General features: G+C 21.1%; 4 protein-coding genes across 4 annotated transcripts; 3 read left to right on the forward strand and 1 right to left on the reverse strand.

Annotated features, from left to right (window-relative positions):
* Window positions 1-1,320: 1,320 nt before the first annotated feature.
* SRAE_X000130600 (Hypothetical protein) lies at window positions 1,321-1,622 on the reverse strand (the record flags this gene model as incomplete). Its single annotated transcript, XM_024647463.1, has 2 exons — window positions 1,321-1,506; window positions 1,551-1,622. 2 exons carry the CDS (start codon window positions 1,620-1,622, stop codon window positions 1,321-1,323), a joined length of 258 nt encoding a protein of 85 aa, XP_024498770.1.
* Window positions 1,623-7,531: 5,909 nt separating this feature from the next.
* SRAE_X000130700 (Transposase, ISXO2-like domain-containing protein) lies at window positions 7,532-8,260 on the forward strand (the record flags this gene model as incomplete). Its single annotated transcript, XM_024647475.1, has 1 exon — window positions 7,532-8,260. The coding sequence occupies one exon, from the start codon at window positions 7,532-7,534 to the stop codon at window positions 8,258-8,260; it is 729 nt and encodes a 242-aa protein (XP_024498771.1).
* Window positions 8,261-10,923: 2,663 nt separating this feature from the next.
* Window positions 10,924-15,178, forward strand: SRAE_X000130800 (LP14331p; the record flags this gene model as incomplete). Its single annotated transcript, XM_024647486.1, has 4 exons — window positions 10,924-13,393; window positions 13,444-13,586; window positions 13,624-14,931; window positions 14,975-15,178. 4 exons carry the CDS (start codon window positions 10,924-10,926, stop codon window positions 15,176-15,178), a joined length of 4,125 nt encoding a protein of 1,374 aa, XP_024498772.1.
* A 419-nt stretch (window positions 15,179-15,597) lies between these two features.
* Window positions 15,598-16,184, forward strand: SRAE_X000130900 (MD-2-related lipid-recognition domain-containing protein; the record flags this gene model as incomplete). The annotated part of the gene is made up of 2 exons (XM_024647497.1): window positions 15,598-15,852; window positions 15,900-16,184. 2 exons carry the CDS (start codon window positions 15,598-15,600, stop codon window positions 16,182-16,184), a joined length of 540 nt encoding a protein of 179 aa, XP_024498773.1.

A 16,184-nucleotide genomic window follows, 5' to 3' on the forward strand; every position in this document is an offset into this window, starting at 1 on the left:
AAACCCTTCTAATAAATATATATATATATATATAAATAACAATAGTAATATAACCTTCTTTTTGATAATTATAATGATCTAGAAAAAGTTTTAAAGAGTAATTTTAAACTTTTTATAAATGATACAATTATTATTATTAGATATTTTAAAAAGATAAGAATAATTTAATAAATATATAATTTGTTAAATTTAATTAAATATCACATTAACAATATAAAGGCAATAAAAATTAAGTCTATTTAATATTTCAGTGATTTTATCATTTATATTATAATGTTATCATTAAAAATTACTATTAAATGTGTACTTTTATTAGGCAATTTGATAAGTATTAAAGAACATCGAATATTGACAACTTAAAATATTTTTTTCAAATTATAGTTTTATATTATAGACATAAAATATTAATAAAATTGTTGAATTATTTGTTTTGTTTTTTGATCTCTTAAATTTTAATTTACATAAAACATCTTTATGATAATAATTATACAACAAAAAAAAAAATATGATTGTGTATTTGTTTTTGTTAAAATTGTTTTTTTTTTATGAAAAAACAATATTATTTTATCAGAATTTTCAATTATAAATTTATAATATATTTTTGTTTTAATAATTATCATATCGTAAATATGAATTTTTAATATCATATAAATTAAACTAATTTTAAATTTTATTTCAAGTAAATGTATAATTTATTAAAATTAAACTGTCAATTTATTATTTTTACTAATTTATATAATATCGTAGACAAAATTTAATAAAGGAACAAGATTCATAGTATTATAACTTGAAAATGTACTTTAAAACAAGATATTAATAAGTTAACTATATTTAGAAAATATAAAATATTTGAATTTAAAAATTCATTAGTAAAATAATAATAAAATTTTCGTACTTTTAAAATTTGACAATTACATAAAAATCTAGTCTTTTTAATCAGAGCTAAAAAGAAAGATTCTTAATTGCCATATAGTGATATTTTTGTTAATTTTATTTTACAAACATCATTTTTATTTTCTTTTTAAATTTATGGAATAAAATTAAAAAGTTTACATTGTATTGAAAAGGAAAAAAAAATTAGCTTATGTGATATAATAAGTACGCTTATTATTTGTGAAAAAAACTTTATAATTAAAAAAGTAAATAAGAAAAATTGTATTTTTGTATGAAAATAATAATTTTTCTTTTTTGTTTGCCATTGTCATGTATAAATTATAAAATCAAGTACTATAATATTGGTAATTAAATTAAAAAATAATGATAATAAATGTTTCTTCCATTTATTCTTGTTTCAATATTTTTTAATCATAAAATATTACATTAAGCTAAACGTAATTCTCTTAAAATTTGTTCTTTTGACATTTTTAAAATGACATCATGAATAAGATATGATGAATTGTAACAGGTATAATGCATTACAAAAACAATTAATAGCATTCTTATAGCTTCATTACTATCTACTCTAACACCAGTATTATATGTTAATTGTATAAAATTTAAACATTCCTAAAAAAAAATAATTTAATATTTGATAAATTATCAAAACTTACTTGAGAAGTATATATTAACATTATAACAGAAAAAATCAATTTTACTATAGCAGATAAAAAAGTTTCCTCCATTTTATATAAATTAATAATATAAAATTATAAAATATTTATATCAAAATCACTATAAAAATTTATAAAAAAAAAACAACAAAATAAATATATACATATAATGTTACAATAAATCATAATAAAAATAAGTTATCTTTCTTTATTTAACTATAAAGTTGTTTTATAAAATAAAACTTGTAAAAATTATCATTAGAAAAAAATTCTTAGAAAAAAATTTAAAGTAACATAATTAATAAGCTATTAATATAAATATTTTTAAAGTATTTATGTATTTGTCATAAAAGTACTATTCTTTTTTGAAAACACTAAATTTTAATTATATTAACTAAATAATTTTTTAAACTTTGATAAAAATAAAAACATGTATAACTTTTTTTTCTAAATAATTTTATATAAAAATAAAAAAAAAGTTTTAAGGAATAATGTAGATATTTAAATTACTTTAATAAAATATTTAATATAGAAGAAATTATTTGTAATACAAAATAAATTAATTTAAACTTCATAAATAAAAAACAACATTATTTAAACGTATATATTAGTTAAGAATACATTTGAATATTAAATAAAACAATATATCAATAATATTATGAGAATTTATTACACCTTCAAAGTAATAAAACAGTAATATGAAAAAAATATATAAAAAAAATTGGTTTATAACGTTAAAAAATTTTTTTTTTAATTTTTATGATTTCAAATATAATTCTATTGATATATCACATAATTTTGTAAAATTAATTAGAAACTACTAAAATCATATATTTGCTTGTTAGAGTCTCATTCAATAATATTATAATTAAAGTAATATGTTTATAGTAGAGTACAAATTTCTTTTACAATATGATATTTAAATAACAATGTTTATAAACACGAGAGAAGTAAGGAGTAAGTGTGTCTCATGTCTAGTAATGCCAATTTTTATCCTTTATTTCTTAAAAATTGATATATGATAAGAGATATGGTTTCTCCCTTGATCGACATGTTGATTTAGATAAAAAGCAAAAATTTTTTTTATTTTTTTTCATATTATCAATTTTTTTTATTTTTTTTATTAAAATATTATTAGATCATTTTATTTTAACTATAATTTCAAACAATAGTATATTTACTTCAATATCATTTTGTTAAATTGTATTTAATACAAGTAAAGGTTATATATCCAATTTACTTTAAAACATTAAATAAATAAAAATTATATTGAAATTTATTTTGTAACATTAAAAAATGTTTTAAAATCTTGATAAAAAAAATAATTAAATTTTAAGTTAAATATTTATTAAATTGGCTAAAAATTATTTTTACAGGATAACTATTTTTTTATTTTAAAGATTATTTTGCTAGCTAAAATAAAAATACTTACTGTAAAATTTTTATACTTATTTGAAGCCATAATGTATAGTTAGTCTTACATTCAATGCTTAGAAAAACATAAATAATTATTTAAAATACTATTTAATCATTTAAAATTGAATATATTAAGATAAAACTATATACATTCTGTAATCCCGAATAGGAGTTTTTTAAAATCATCAAAATGTTTCTTTGTTAATAATAATATTAATATTATATATAAAAGAGTTTTTATTAGTATTTGTAAAATATAAAATAAAACGAGTGTCTGATCGAAAAGCCATCTCTTCTTCATATATGCTTTCTAGTATCTGACATCTCTGCCCGATATTAATTTATTTGTATCTTTTAATATTCATCCAAATTTAATCTCTGTATTTTGTATAATATTCTTCCAATATAAATAAAAAGCACATTGGAATCAGTAAGTTTGATTTAAAAACATATTTATTTTTTTAAAAAAAGTTGATTTACCTAAAATAAAAAAGTACATCATATACATAAATTATAAAAAAAAAATGCTAATACATTATCTTTATTTATATTCTTTTATTTAAAAAATGATAATACAATTAAAAAAAGTTGCTATTATTTTTTTTTTCATTTCATTTCAGTTCAAATCATAATTATTTTTTATTATAATTACTTTTTATTCCAACACTATTTTATACATGAAAATTTTTAATATATTTATGTTATTTCAATTAAAGTTAATATCATTATTTTTTAGTTGAAATCATTTTTATATAAACAAATAAACTTTATCATCTTAACTATATTTTTCTTTTTAAATCCAATATTGACATCCAATAATATTCTTTAACTAAATCTAAAGACTTAATTTATATCTAATAACAACCAGAAATTACATTTTAATTTCTACACGGTTTTATAAAATACAATAAAATGTATTCTAAAAGTTATAAATATCCTTAAAATTGATGTTATTTTATTCCATAACTGTTGATTACATAAAACTAGTAAACATTTATTTAAATATGCTAAAAATATGTTAAAAATTATAAGCTCTTTAAAGATTAATTTACACTTATTTGCCAAACATATTGGTCAATTAGATTTAAAATAAACTAAAAACAAAAGTTTTTAAACAAAACTACATTAATTGTATTTTTACACTATATTAATAACATTAACTTTGAAATAATAAAATTTTTAAAACATTATAAATAATCTCAATTACATAAATTAGTTTTTAATCAATTATCACTTATTTTGAATTACTTTTATAAAAATAAATTACCAACTGAAACATTGACTAAAAAGATTTTTAAATATAAGAAAAAACAGATAATAAATCCATTGCTAAAATTAAAATTTATTTATATCTGCTTCTGGTTAATTGGTGTAACTTATAAAGAGTATGATTTAATATGTAATAATAGAGTGAATATATGAAAGATTATCTTCATGACATTATTATTATATTGTATTAAATATATTCATGTGGTTAATTTTAGGTTAACTCATTAACAAAGTTTTAATTCTTTATCACACAAATAAAACACATTTTTATGTTTTTTGAAATAAAATTTATCAATTAATTTTTTAAATTTTCATATTTTAGCTTCAGTACAATTTTTTTTATTATTGTAAATATTAAAATATGTTTCAAATAAATTAAAAAAATACATAATATAAAGCAATTTATGATGCTGTGATTTTTTTAAATTAATTATTCAAAAAAAAAAACAAAAAACTAAAGTTTTTTTATATGTAGAAAATTTTAAAAATGGAGTGAAAATGATATTCTAGTTCATTCCAACTTTGGACAATTTTTTTGACGTCAGAAATAACTCGGATGACCCCATCCAAAATCCTCAGAAAATAAAAAAATTATTTAAAAAATTTTTCAAGAATTATTCAATATTATAAAAAACAAGCACTTTGCGCACTTCCATTTGAAAAACATAAATCTTTGTTTACTACGATTGTATAGTTAAAATTTATATATAAAGCGTTAATTTTACAAATACTAATATTTTATAATTTTTTCTTTTTTTCTTTAGTTTTTATACACTTAAAATAAAATTATTATTAATTATTTTTATTTTTATTCATTTTTTATTAGATAAAAAAATTGATAATCTTTTTTATAATAATTATCTTTACTACTGTTATTATTGTTATCAGTAATTTGTTAGTGTCATTAAGACAGAGTCTGATGTTAAACACTAGCAATTAAAAAATGTAAAAACAAAATTGTCTATTTTAAAGAAAAAATTTGTCTATTGTAGAAAATAAACTCTCAAATTGATGGATTACTTAGTTTATTAATTATTAATATTTCAAAACAATCAATTTTAAAATTATTCGATCATATATAAAATTGAACAAAGAATAGTAAATAAATATCGGTACTATTCTGTTATACCCAACTCCCAATTTAAAATGATAAAAACTTGCCTTAAAATTATTTTTTTTTGAGAAAAAAACAAGCCTATCAGATTCTCCATCTTCTTTTCTACAAGAAGAATAAAAAAAATTTAAAAAAAAATTAAATTCATCATTAATTTTTATCATAAAATTAAAAAATTGTTGTTAATTTTTATCATGAAACGAAAAAAAAAATGACTCAAATATCAAATTCCATCATGTTTTCCATTATTATTAGTTAATATTTAGAAAAAAGTTTATTTATAATTTGTGCTTTATTTAAGTCCATTCTATTTCTTTTATGTAATTAAGATTTTATTTGAAAAAATTTTATTAATTATCAAGTACTTTCTATCATTTTAATTTGGGGGGAGGGGGTATAACAGAATAGTACCCATATCCTCTTCATATCCAATGAAGGTATTGGAAATGAAGACGTACACAACGACACACATTTAAAACACGAATGGAATATGACAACAAATCAAAAAACTATAAGAAATATAACCTCTTTACTAGAGATTATGAAACCATTTGCTGAAGACACTCTAGCGGATCAAATAGAATGATTAAGAACATTTGAACTAGTCATCGACATAGCTTACGCTACAAAAACAAAACACCAACAACAATTCCTAAAATTCATTTTTTTAGGTCAATTATTACAAAAGAAAGCTCTTATGCTATATTAGGCAGCAAAACATGCAGTGACAATCAAAGAAAACTACATAGCTACAACGGAATATATCTTGCTTTGTCTAGATATCCCGTTGAATTAGTTGAAAGCGAATTTTGAGAGGTTAAAAGATTAAAAAAAAATGCCTTTATGTCTTCTCATTTCAAAGAATTTGCCAAGAAAAAAAAATAATCTGTGATGTTCCAGAAGGAATTTTAATAGGTGACGTTCTGGAACGAGACACTATAGGAAACTCTGTTTCACATTATGAAAAAGTGGTCAAATGTTGATCAAAATAGATTTCCTCTTTTCTTTACATCAACGAATTGCGGAGTCAATAGAAACTGCAGTAACAACATCAAGACTTTTTGAATTAAAGGAAAGAGCGAAGGAATTATTAATAAGAAACAAAGAAAAAAGAAATCATCGTATTTTGTTTATATGAAAATCGTTTATTATATTCTTATGATATGTTTAGAAACAATTCTAAGCATATTCTGCTTTTTCATAATTCCATTTTTAAAATCAAAGCAAAATATTTCAATATTTGCTTACATCTCTCATTTTTTCTCTGAAACAATATTGTCTTTCCCTTTTCATACTTCATTAATTAGGAAGCATGAATCATATCAGTTAGTTAATATAATATTTCACCTTATAATATGCAATACTTTTGATTTTGTAATAATTTTGATAATTTATAAAGCAAAAATTTTGTATAAAATTTTAGCTTCTAAATTTGGTAATTTTTATGTATGTATAGAGAATCTTTTGTTATTTAAGTTATTATTATTTTAGAAATTTAATTGTATTAAGTATATGATTCATATACAAGCAGATATATTAGTTCTATTTTATATATTGTAGAAATAATAGTATTAATAATGACTAAGTTTTATTTATATTTTGGAAATTTACTCAAGTACGAATTTTAGAGTGCTTTTTTAATTTGTATAAGTTAAGAGTTAATCTAAATTCAATTTATAAAAAAAGGAGTTTATTATATTTGAAAACTGTTAAATATTTCTAACCAAAAACCAAGACTATAATCAAAAAATCATCTTATTATATGCTAAATGTTATTTTTTTAAATTTTGAAACAAAAAAAACAAATTTTTATAAAGTTTTTTATTAATGATCGAATATATTTGAATTTCTTCTAAACTTCGTTTCCCCTCAAATAACTTTTTTTTGAATTTTTTTGAATTTTTCTAGCATAAAAAACACGGCGATTCAGAAAAAAAAAATTATAAGAAAAAAATAGGAAAAAAAAAAGAAAAAGGGAAGAAAAAGATTTTTTATCACATAAATGAAACGTTTTTAATCTTTTTGTAAAAACATCAAAAAAAAACAACGCATTTTCATCAAAAAAAGTATTTTTTTAAAAAGTAATCCAAAAAAAGGTAAAATGATTTGGAATTTGATATTTGATTATAAATTTAAATTGTTAACAACTTTAACACACTTATTTACTCAAAACACTTCTAAAATGGCTTCAATACCATCAAAGGATTCTTTAAAAAACATTTTCTTCGACGAAAAGGCAGCTCTCAAGTTTCTCCAAGACGAGAAAAAAATTAAAAAGGAAATGGATTGTTCTGCATGTAAAAGCTTAACTACTTTTCGAAAAGCGAAACTTCTCTTCAGATGCACGAAAAAAAGTTGCGGAAAGAGCATAAGTGCTAAGAATAAAACATTTTTCGCTGGCCAGTGCTTTCCACTTCGCAAGATTCTTCACATGGCTTACTTATGGTTGTGGAAAAATCCAGTAAACTCCATTAAAGGTCAGTGTGAAGTCAGTAGTGCGACTGTTTGCTCATTTTTGGGCTATTTTCGTCTACATGTGGTAGATGCCTTAGAAACCGAAGAATGTGTTATCGGTGGAGAAGACATCGTTGTGGAACTAAGCGAAACCAAGATGGATAAACGGAAGTACAATAAGAGGCACCTTGTAAATGAAGTCTGGGTTGTAGGTGGTGTGGAAAAAACGGAGGAAAGAAGCGTTTTCGCTGTTTCTCTTGAAAAACGGGATAGTGAAACGCTTCTTGACGTCATAAAGAAGCACATCAAACCTGGCTCCATCATTCACACTGATCGTTGGCGAGGTTACGAAGGAATTAAGGAAAAATTGGGGTTCAAGTACTATACGGTAAACCATAGTGTAAGTTTTAAGGATTCAGAAACTGGTATTCATACGAATACCATAGAAGGAACGTAGAACGGCTTCAAAATAATGATTCCGGCACGGTCACGGACAAAAAAAGACATGGAGGAGCGTCTGTGGGAATTTGCCTGGCGCCGGACAAATAAAAATAATTTATGGACTGGCTTTCTTGATGTTTTACGAGAAGTCGTTTATATTAATAAATAATTTACTAATTTATTAATAATTTTATTAATTTTTTATTTATTTAATTTAATAAAATTTAAAAAAATTTTTGTTTATTTTTATTTTGTCGTTTAAATCAAAAAAATACAAACTTTTATTTTAAGTAAAAAGAAATAACTTGAAAAAAAAATTTTTTTTTAATTTTTTTATCAAGAAGTATAAAGAAATGATAAATATATCAATCTGATAAAAAAAATAATTTTAACGTAGTTTTTAATCAATAAAATCAAGGGAGCCGATTCTAAATTTCAACCTAGAAAAATATATATATGGTAAACTTTGTTTTAAATTAATACTACTACAATTTTGTAATTAACTGTATTATGCTTAATATCATTTCTCCAGTATATATTTAATTTTCCTAAATCTAAACTATTTTCTCTTTTTATACTTATTCTTGTTATTTTAAAAAATTATTGGTTTAATTAAACAAAATTTATTTTAAAATATTTAAATTAATTATTAAAACTCAATTTTTATTGACAAAAATTATTAATGTTGAACAGATTTGGTGTGAGATAAATTTGCATAAAAAAATTTACACTATATTCATGTATTATTTTTAATAAAACATTATTTAAATAAAAAATCATAATTTTAATATTTTTGACTAAATATAAAAAAAAATTGATAATCTATTGAAAAATTTTTCAATTGTAGTAGAAAAAGCAACAATATTAAATAAATGAATAATGTTAAATAAAATTTTATTTTGAAAATATAATTAAAATATTTATAAATTAATTTATAACGTTAAAAAAGGCCAACTTAAAATACAAAAATAAATAAAAAAATATTTAACAAACTATTAATTTTTTAATAGATAAAATGATTAATTTTTTTTGGAACAAAAATATTGTTTTACCTTCGTTCATCACTAAAAAATAACTTTGATAATTTACAATGCTTTAATAATAAAAATAATTTATATTGAAATAATTTACTTTTCAAAAAATGCACTTTTATTTGATATTAGTACTAAAAAGTATTATAAATTTTAATCTTTTGGAAGTTTTAAATACTAAAGAAACAAAATCTCCCAGTAGAAATTTATATAAAAAAACTTAATTTTGAAATATTTGTTGTTTTAAAAATTTTTTAATGCAATAAGATGTTTTTTAAATAGATTGTTGATAATTATTGTTAATTATATTTTTATAAGAGTTTAATTATATTGTATTTGCTAATTGGAACTAATGATTTTATAATTGTACTATGAAATAAAATAATTGAAAAAAAAATTTTTATAATGTCAATGTCGTAAATTATTAACTAATTATGCAATAATAATAAAAAATAAAAACTTTAATCTTTTGGGAAAAAAGCATAGTATATATTTTTAAAACATCTTTTTTCAATATTATTAACTTATGACTTAAGAAAAAATAGAATTAAAAAAAAGTTATCTAAAATTTAAATTGATTTACTAATTTTACAATATCTGTTCAATCATTTGGTGTCAAAGAGGTTTTAATATAATGAATGAAATTAATTGAATTGAATTCTGAAAAAATATTAAAATTATTATAAATACATATTAAAAAAATTGTTTCAAACAAAAACACCAGATTCAATTATAAAAAAAAATAATTTAAATTCTTTATTTTGATATTAAAATTACTTTAATAAATAAAATTATACAATGAATATTTATAAATGATTAAATTTCATTCTTTGTTTTGTTACCATAAAATTTAATCTTAAAGATTAATTTAAACTATCATTTAAAAATTAAGTTACAAATAGTTTAAAATTCGTAAATTAAAACGATTAAAAAAGTATGTTTATAAAACTCTTGAGTCAAAATTATGTTTTGTTTGAATATTTTGAACAATTTCAGTACTATTTTATACAAATTATTTCATATTTTCAAAAAAATTAGAAAGATTTGCATCAAATTATATAATTTTATGATACTTATAAAACAAAAAAAATCAAGATTGGTACAATTTGTTACCACTATTTTATTCAATTTAATCTAAATCTTCCAACAGTCAAAAAAAAAATATTTAAACTTAAATTAATTATTAAAAAAGTTAAAAATTTTTTTTAATGATAACAAAAAAAAAAATAATGAAATAAAAAAATGATTAATTTATATTTTATAACTTTTGATGCACTTGATAAAATAAAACTTATATAACATCTATTCCTATTTCATTTTACAATTTCAAAATGGAAGTTTATGTTAATAATAGGCTTTCATAAATAAATCAAATATAATCTAATTAAATACACGAAGCTTATAATAATGTAATAAATATATCAGACCATTTATTATATATAACATTATTTATTGATACTTATTGTAAATTATATAAATTAAATAAAATTACATATTATTTTTTCGTATAATAAAAAGTCATTTCTTTTTTTATTAAAAACAATACATTATTTATTTTTTAAATTATATTTTGTTAGATTAAATTGAAAATATTTGAGATAGAAATCAAAAAGAATTAGTTACTGTATTAATCTCAAAAAACGAAATAATGGCAAAAAACGAAAATAATAGTAAGTTGTCTGAAACTCTGGGTAAACAATATTCAGATGATATTATGAATAATGTTGAAGAATCTTTAAAAGAAACTATTAAAATTGGTGATTTACAAAAAATTTTAAAAAATAATGATAAAGAATTTTTTTATGAAGATAATGAAAATGAAAAAAAGAATGATAATGTTTTGAATGAATCATCATCTGATAGTGCAGAAATAGAGTATGAGAAAAATTGTTTAGAAAAATTTTTTGATTTTATATTTTGTCGTAGTAATCAACAACCATTAAAATTTAAAGAAAAACCAGTACCTACTTTAAAACTTTTTAAATTTGGTAGTTATTCAGATATAGTATTAGTTATTATTGGATGTATTTTATCATTTATATGTGGAATATTTCAACCTATTTTTTCAATTTTAACTGGAAAATTAGCTAATACACTATTAATAGATGATATTCATAGTGAAACTTTTATCAAGGAATGTATAAAATGCATTATATTTTTTATTATCACTGGAATATTGTTATCAACAATGGCTTTTTTACAATTTTTAGTTTTTAATATTGCATGTGTTAAGATTGTTCGTAAACTTAGATGTGCTTTTCTTAATTCAATTATTAAACAAGATGCAGCATGGTTTGAAAAAAATCATAGTGGTACATTAAATACCAAATTAAATGATAATATTGAAAGAATATGTGAGGGTATTGGAGATAAATTTGGATTATTATTAAGAAATTCATGTCAATTTATTGCTGGATTATGTGTTGCTTTTTATACAAGTTGGAGGATGACATTACCTTTATGTATTTTATCACCAACTGTTGCATTTTTTTTTGGATTAACAGGAAAATTAATGATGTATTATACAAAAGAAGAAATGAATATTTATTCTTCTGCTGGTAAAATTGCATTAGAAGCAATTGGTAATGTAACAACAGTTGCATCTTTAAATGGACAAAAAGAAGAAGTTAAAAAATATGAAAAATTATTAGATGAGGGTAAAAAAAAAGGAATAAAAAAAGGTCTTGTAAATAGTATATTATTTTCTACAGTAAATCTTATTATTTTAACTTTTGTTGGTGCAAGTATTTTTTATGGATCATTTTTATATAAATATGGATACATTAATACTCCAGGTGAAATTTTTATTGTTATTTTATGTTTACTATCAGGAGCATATCATTTAGGATTGGCATCACCTCATATGATGGTTATATTAACAGCACGTGTTGCTGCAGCAACAATTTATAAAACAATTGATAGAAAACCAGATATTGATAGTAGTAGCAGTGTAGGAAAAACACTTTATGATGTTAAAGGAAAAATTGAATTTAAAAATGTTACTTTTTCTTATCCAACATCAGAAAATATTAAAACATTAAAAAATCTTTCAATAAAAATAAATCCTGGTGAAACAGTTGCATTAGTAGGACATTCTGGATCAGGTAAAAGTACAATAGCATCAATATTAACAAGATTATATGATTATAATGATGGTATTGTAACAATAGATGATGTTGATATAAAACAACTTAATATTAAATGGCTTAGAACATGTATTGGTATTGTACAACAAATTCCTGTAATTTTAAATAGAACAATTAAAGAAAATTTAAAAATTGGTAATTCAACATTAACACATGATCAAATGGTTGAAGCATGTAAAATTGCAAATGCACATGAATTTATTATGAAATTAGCTAATGGATACGATACTTATATAGGTGATGGTGGTGTACAATTATCAGGTGGACAATGTCAACGTATATGTATAGCTAGAGCAATAGCAAGAAATCCAAAAATTTTAATTCTTGATGAAGCAACAAGTGCATTAGATAGTAAAAGTGAATCAATAGTTCAGGATGCACTAAATAAAGCATCAAAAGGACGCTCAACGTTAATTATTGCTCATAGATTAGCTACAATAAGAAAAGCTGATAGAATTTATGTTTTAGATAAGGGTGAAGTATTAGAAACCGGTACACATAATGAATTGTTAGAATTAAATGGTACCTATACAAATTATGTTAATTCTCAATTAATAGAAGATTATAATGATGATAACGATATTGATGATGTAGAAAATAATGAAACAATAAATTTAAATCAAAATGAACCAATAAAAAAGTCGTTAAATCCATTTATTGATAATAATGAAGAGTTAAATAGTTTTTTAAATAAAAAAACAATTAAAAATAGAAAATCTAAAAGAAAAACAATTGTTGATAAAGGAGATAATAATAATATTGATGAAACATTTAAAAATAGTATCCGTCAAAAATATAACCGTGAATTTAAAAAAATAAATACTGATATTGATGCAGAAGGGGAAAGATTAGAAGAAGAAATAAAAAGTAGAGGAACAATTCAGGTTTCATTATTAGATGTACTTAAAATAGGAAGAAGTCAATGGATAACATTTGGTATAGCTACTGGTATTTCAGCTCTTCTTTCTTCAAGTATGTTTAAAAATTCTTATATAACTTTAAAAGCAATTATTTTTTTTTAGCTTCACCATTTGTTGGTTTATTATATGGTTTATCATTTTCTATTTATGAAGATGGAAATAGAGATCATGTAACTGATGCAACTTATTTATGTTTTGCCAATATAATATATGCAATATATGAATCATCACTATCATGTTTAGCGGTATGTTAATTTTTTTTATTTAATATAAAAATTTTAGAGTTATTTATTTGCAAAAGTTGGAGAAAATATCACAAAAGAAATGAGAATTAAAAGTTTTACAAATATTTTATATCAAGATAGTTCATTTTTTGATAATCCAAGAAATACACCAGGTAAATTAATAACAAGACTTGCAACAGATGCTCCTAATGTTAAAGCTGCTATGGATAGTAGATTTTCTAAAGTTGTTCGTGGAATTTTATCATTAATTTCTTCAATTGTATTTGCAGTATTAATAGATTGGAAACTTGGTATTTGTGGAGCATTTATGTTTAGCATTCAAGGTATTTTACAAGTATATCTTGCTCGTTTAGTACATAAACATAATCATTTAATGATTGAAAAAGACGAAGCTGGAAAACTTGCTGTTGAATCATTAGAAAAAATAAAAACAATTCAGCTTTTAACAGCTGAAGATATTATATGTGAAAGTTATATAAAATATTCAAAAATTCAACAAACTATGGAATTAAAAAAAGCTCCTCTTCTAGCTATTAATTATGCTAGTACTCATGGTATGCAACAATTAACTCAAGCAGTATGTTATTCTGTTGGTTTAATATTTGTTTTATACAATATTTCACAAAAAAGTTCTATTTTTCAAGTTATACAATTATTATATTTTGGAAGTACTGGAATTATATCAGCAAGTGAATTATTCCCTGAAATTGTTAAATCACGTCTTTCTGCATCATTAATGATGGAATTAATTAATGCTGTACCAAAAACAGGAAATCCTAATGAAGGTAAAAAAAATATCATTGAAGGTGATATTAATATAAATGATGTTTATTTTGCTTATCCACAAAGAAAAAATTATCTTGTTTTAAAAAATTTTAATTTATCTATTAAAAAAGGACAATCAGTAGCATTAGTTGGTTGTTCAGGATCAGGAAAAAGTACTATAATTAGTTTGATAGAACGTTTTTATGATCCTTGTACAGGTATAATATCAATTGATAAAAATGATACAACAAAATTAAATTTAATTCATTTACGTAGTCAAATGGGATTAGTTGGTCAGATGCCAAAATTATTTTCTGGTACAATAAGAGAAAACATTTTATATGGTCTTGATCATAAAGATTACACGATTGATGATGTTAAAAATGCTGCTATAATGGCAAATGCTTCTACATTTATTGAAAGCTTACCAAATGGTTATGAACAAGAAGTTGGTGAAAAAGGATCTTGTCTTAGTGGAGGACAAGCTCAAAGAATAGCAATAGCAAGAGCATTAATAAGAAATCCAAAAATATTATTGTTAGATGAAGCAACAAGTGCTTTAGATTCAGCTTCAGAAAAGGTATGTTATATAAATATTTATAATTTATATATATTTAAATTAGAGTGTACAAATAGCATTAGAAAAAGCTAGTGGAGGAAGGACAACAATACATGTTGCTCATAGGATATCATCCATTCAAAATTGTGATCTTATTATATGTATGGATAATGGTGAGATAAAAGAAATGGGAAATCATAAACAATTAATTGCAATGAATGGATTATATGCTGAGTTAATTCAAAAACAAGATTTGGGAAAAACTTAAAATATTAATTTTTAAATGACTTTATTTTATCATGATCATAAAATGATAAAAATGTTAAAAGTAATGTTTTATTAGAAGTAATTAAATAAATGATAAATTTATTTCTTTTCCTTTTTTCAATAAAACATTTTATGAAAATAATTTTCTTTTTTTTTTTAAAAGTATGATAAAAATTGTGAAAGAAGCCGGATTTTTAATTATCATTTTATCATTTATAATAAATAGTTATTCCCACGTGTATTTACATTGCATTTCGTTATTTTATCATAAAATAAATTTTTCAACAATAACTTATTAAGTATTTATCAATTTTGCCTTATCATTTAACATAAAAATTATAAGATCCGTCTCGTATAATTATATAATGATCATGCTAAATTTTTAAATAGTTACCTTTTTAATACCATTTTTTAAAAATAATGTCAACAAAGTTTATTATCGCTACTTTCTTAGCACTTGTTGCAGTTTCTATGGGATGTGATCAATGGCCCAATGGTACTGATACTCAACTTCATTGGTATAACTGTCCCGATGATGGAAATATTGTTTTTCATACTCTTCAAGCTGTTGATGCTAGTGGAAAAACTGAATATCCAGTTAAATTAAAGAAACCACTTTATATTAATGCCAATATTGATAATAATGCTGGTAAAATTTCAGAAATTAGACTTGATGTTAGTTTTATGTAATTATTTAAATATATTATTTAAAATTCTTTTAGATTGCTTTATATCAATGGGGAGGATGGCAAGGATGTTCATGGCATGAAGTCCCTACATTTGGACTTTTAGCTAATCAAGATGCTTGTAAAAATGGAATACCATGTCCAATTAATCCTGGAAAAAATCAAAATCTTAAAATTGTAATGGATTTCTCTGGATATGATTCAATTATCTCTTTATTAAAAAATGATGCACCATATCAGCTTATGTACAAATTAACAGATAAATCTACAGGAAAAACATCATGCACAATGGTTCAAGCTCGTACATATACCAACCAATAA

The sequence above is a fragment of the Strongyloides ratti genome, scaffold srae_chrx_scaffold0000002 (genome assembly GCF_001040885.1).
Source record: "Strongyloides ratti genome assembly S_ratti_ED321, scaffold srae_chrx_scaffold0000002".
Lineage (NCBI taxonomy): Eukaryota > Metazoa > Nematoda > Chromadorea > Rhabditida > Strongyloididae > Strongyloides > Strongyloides ratti.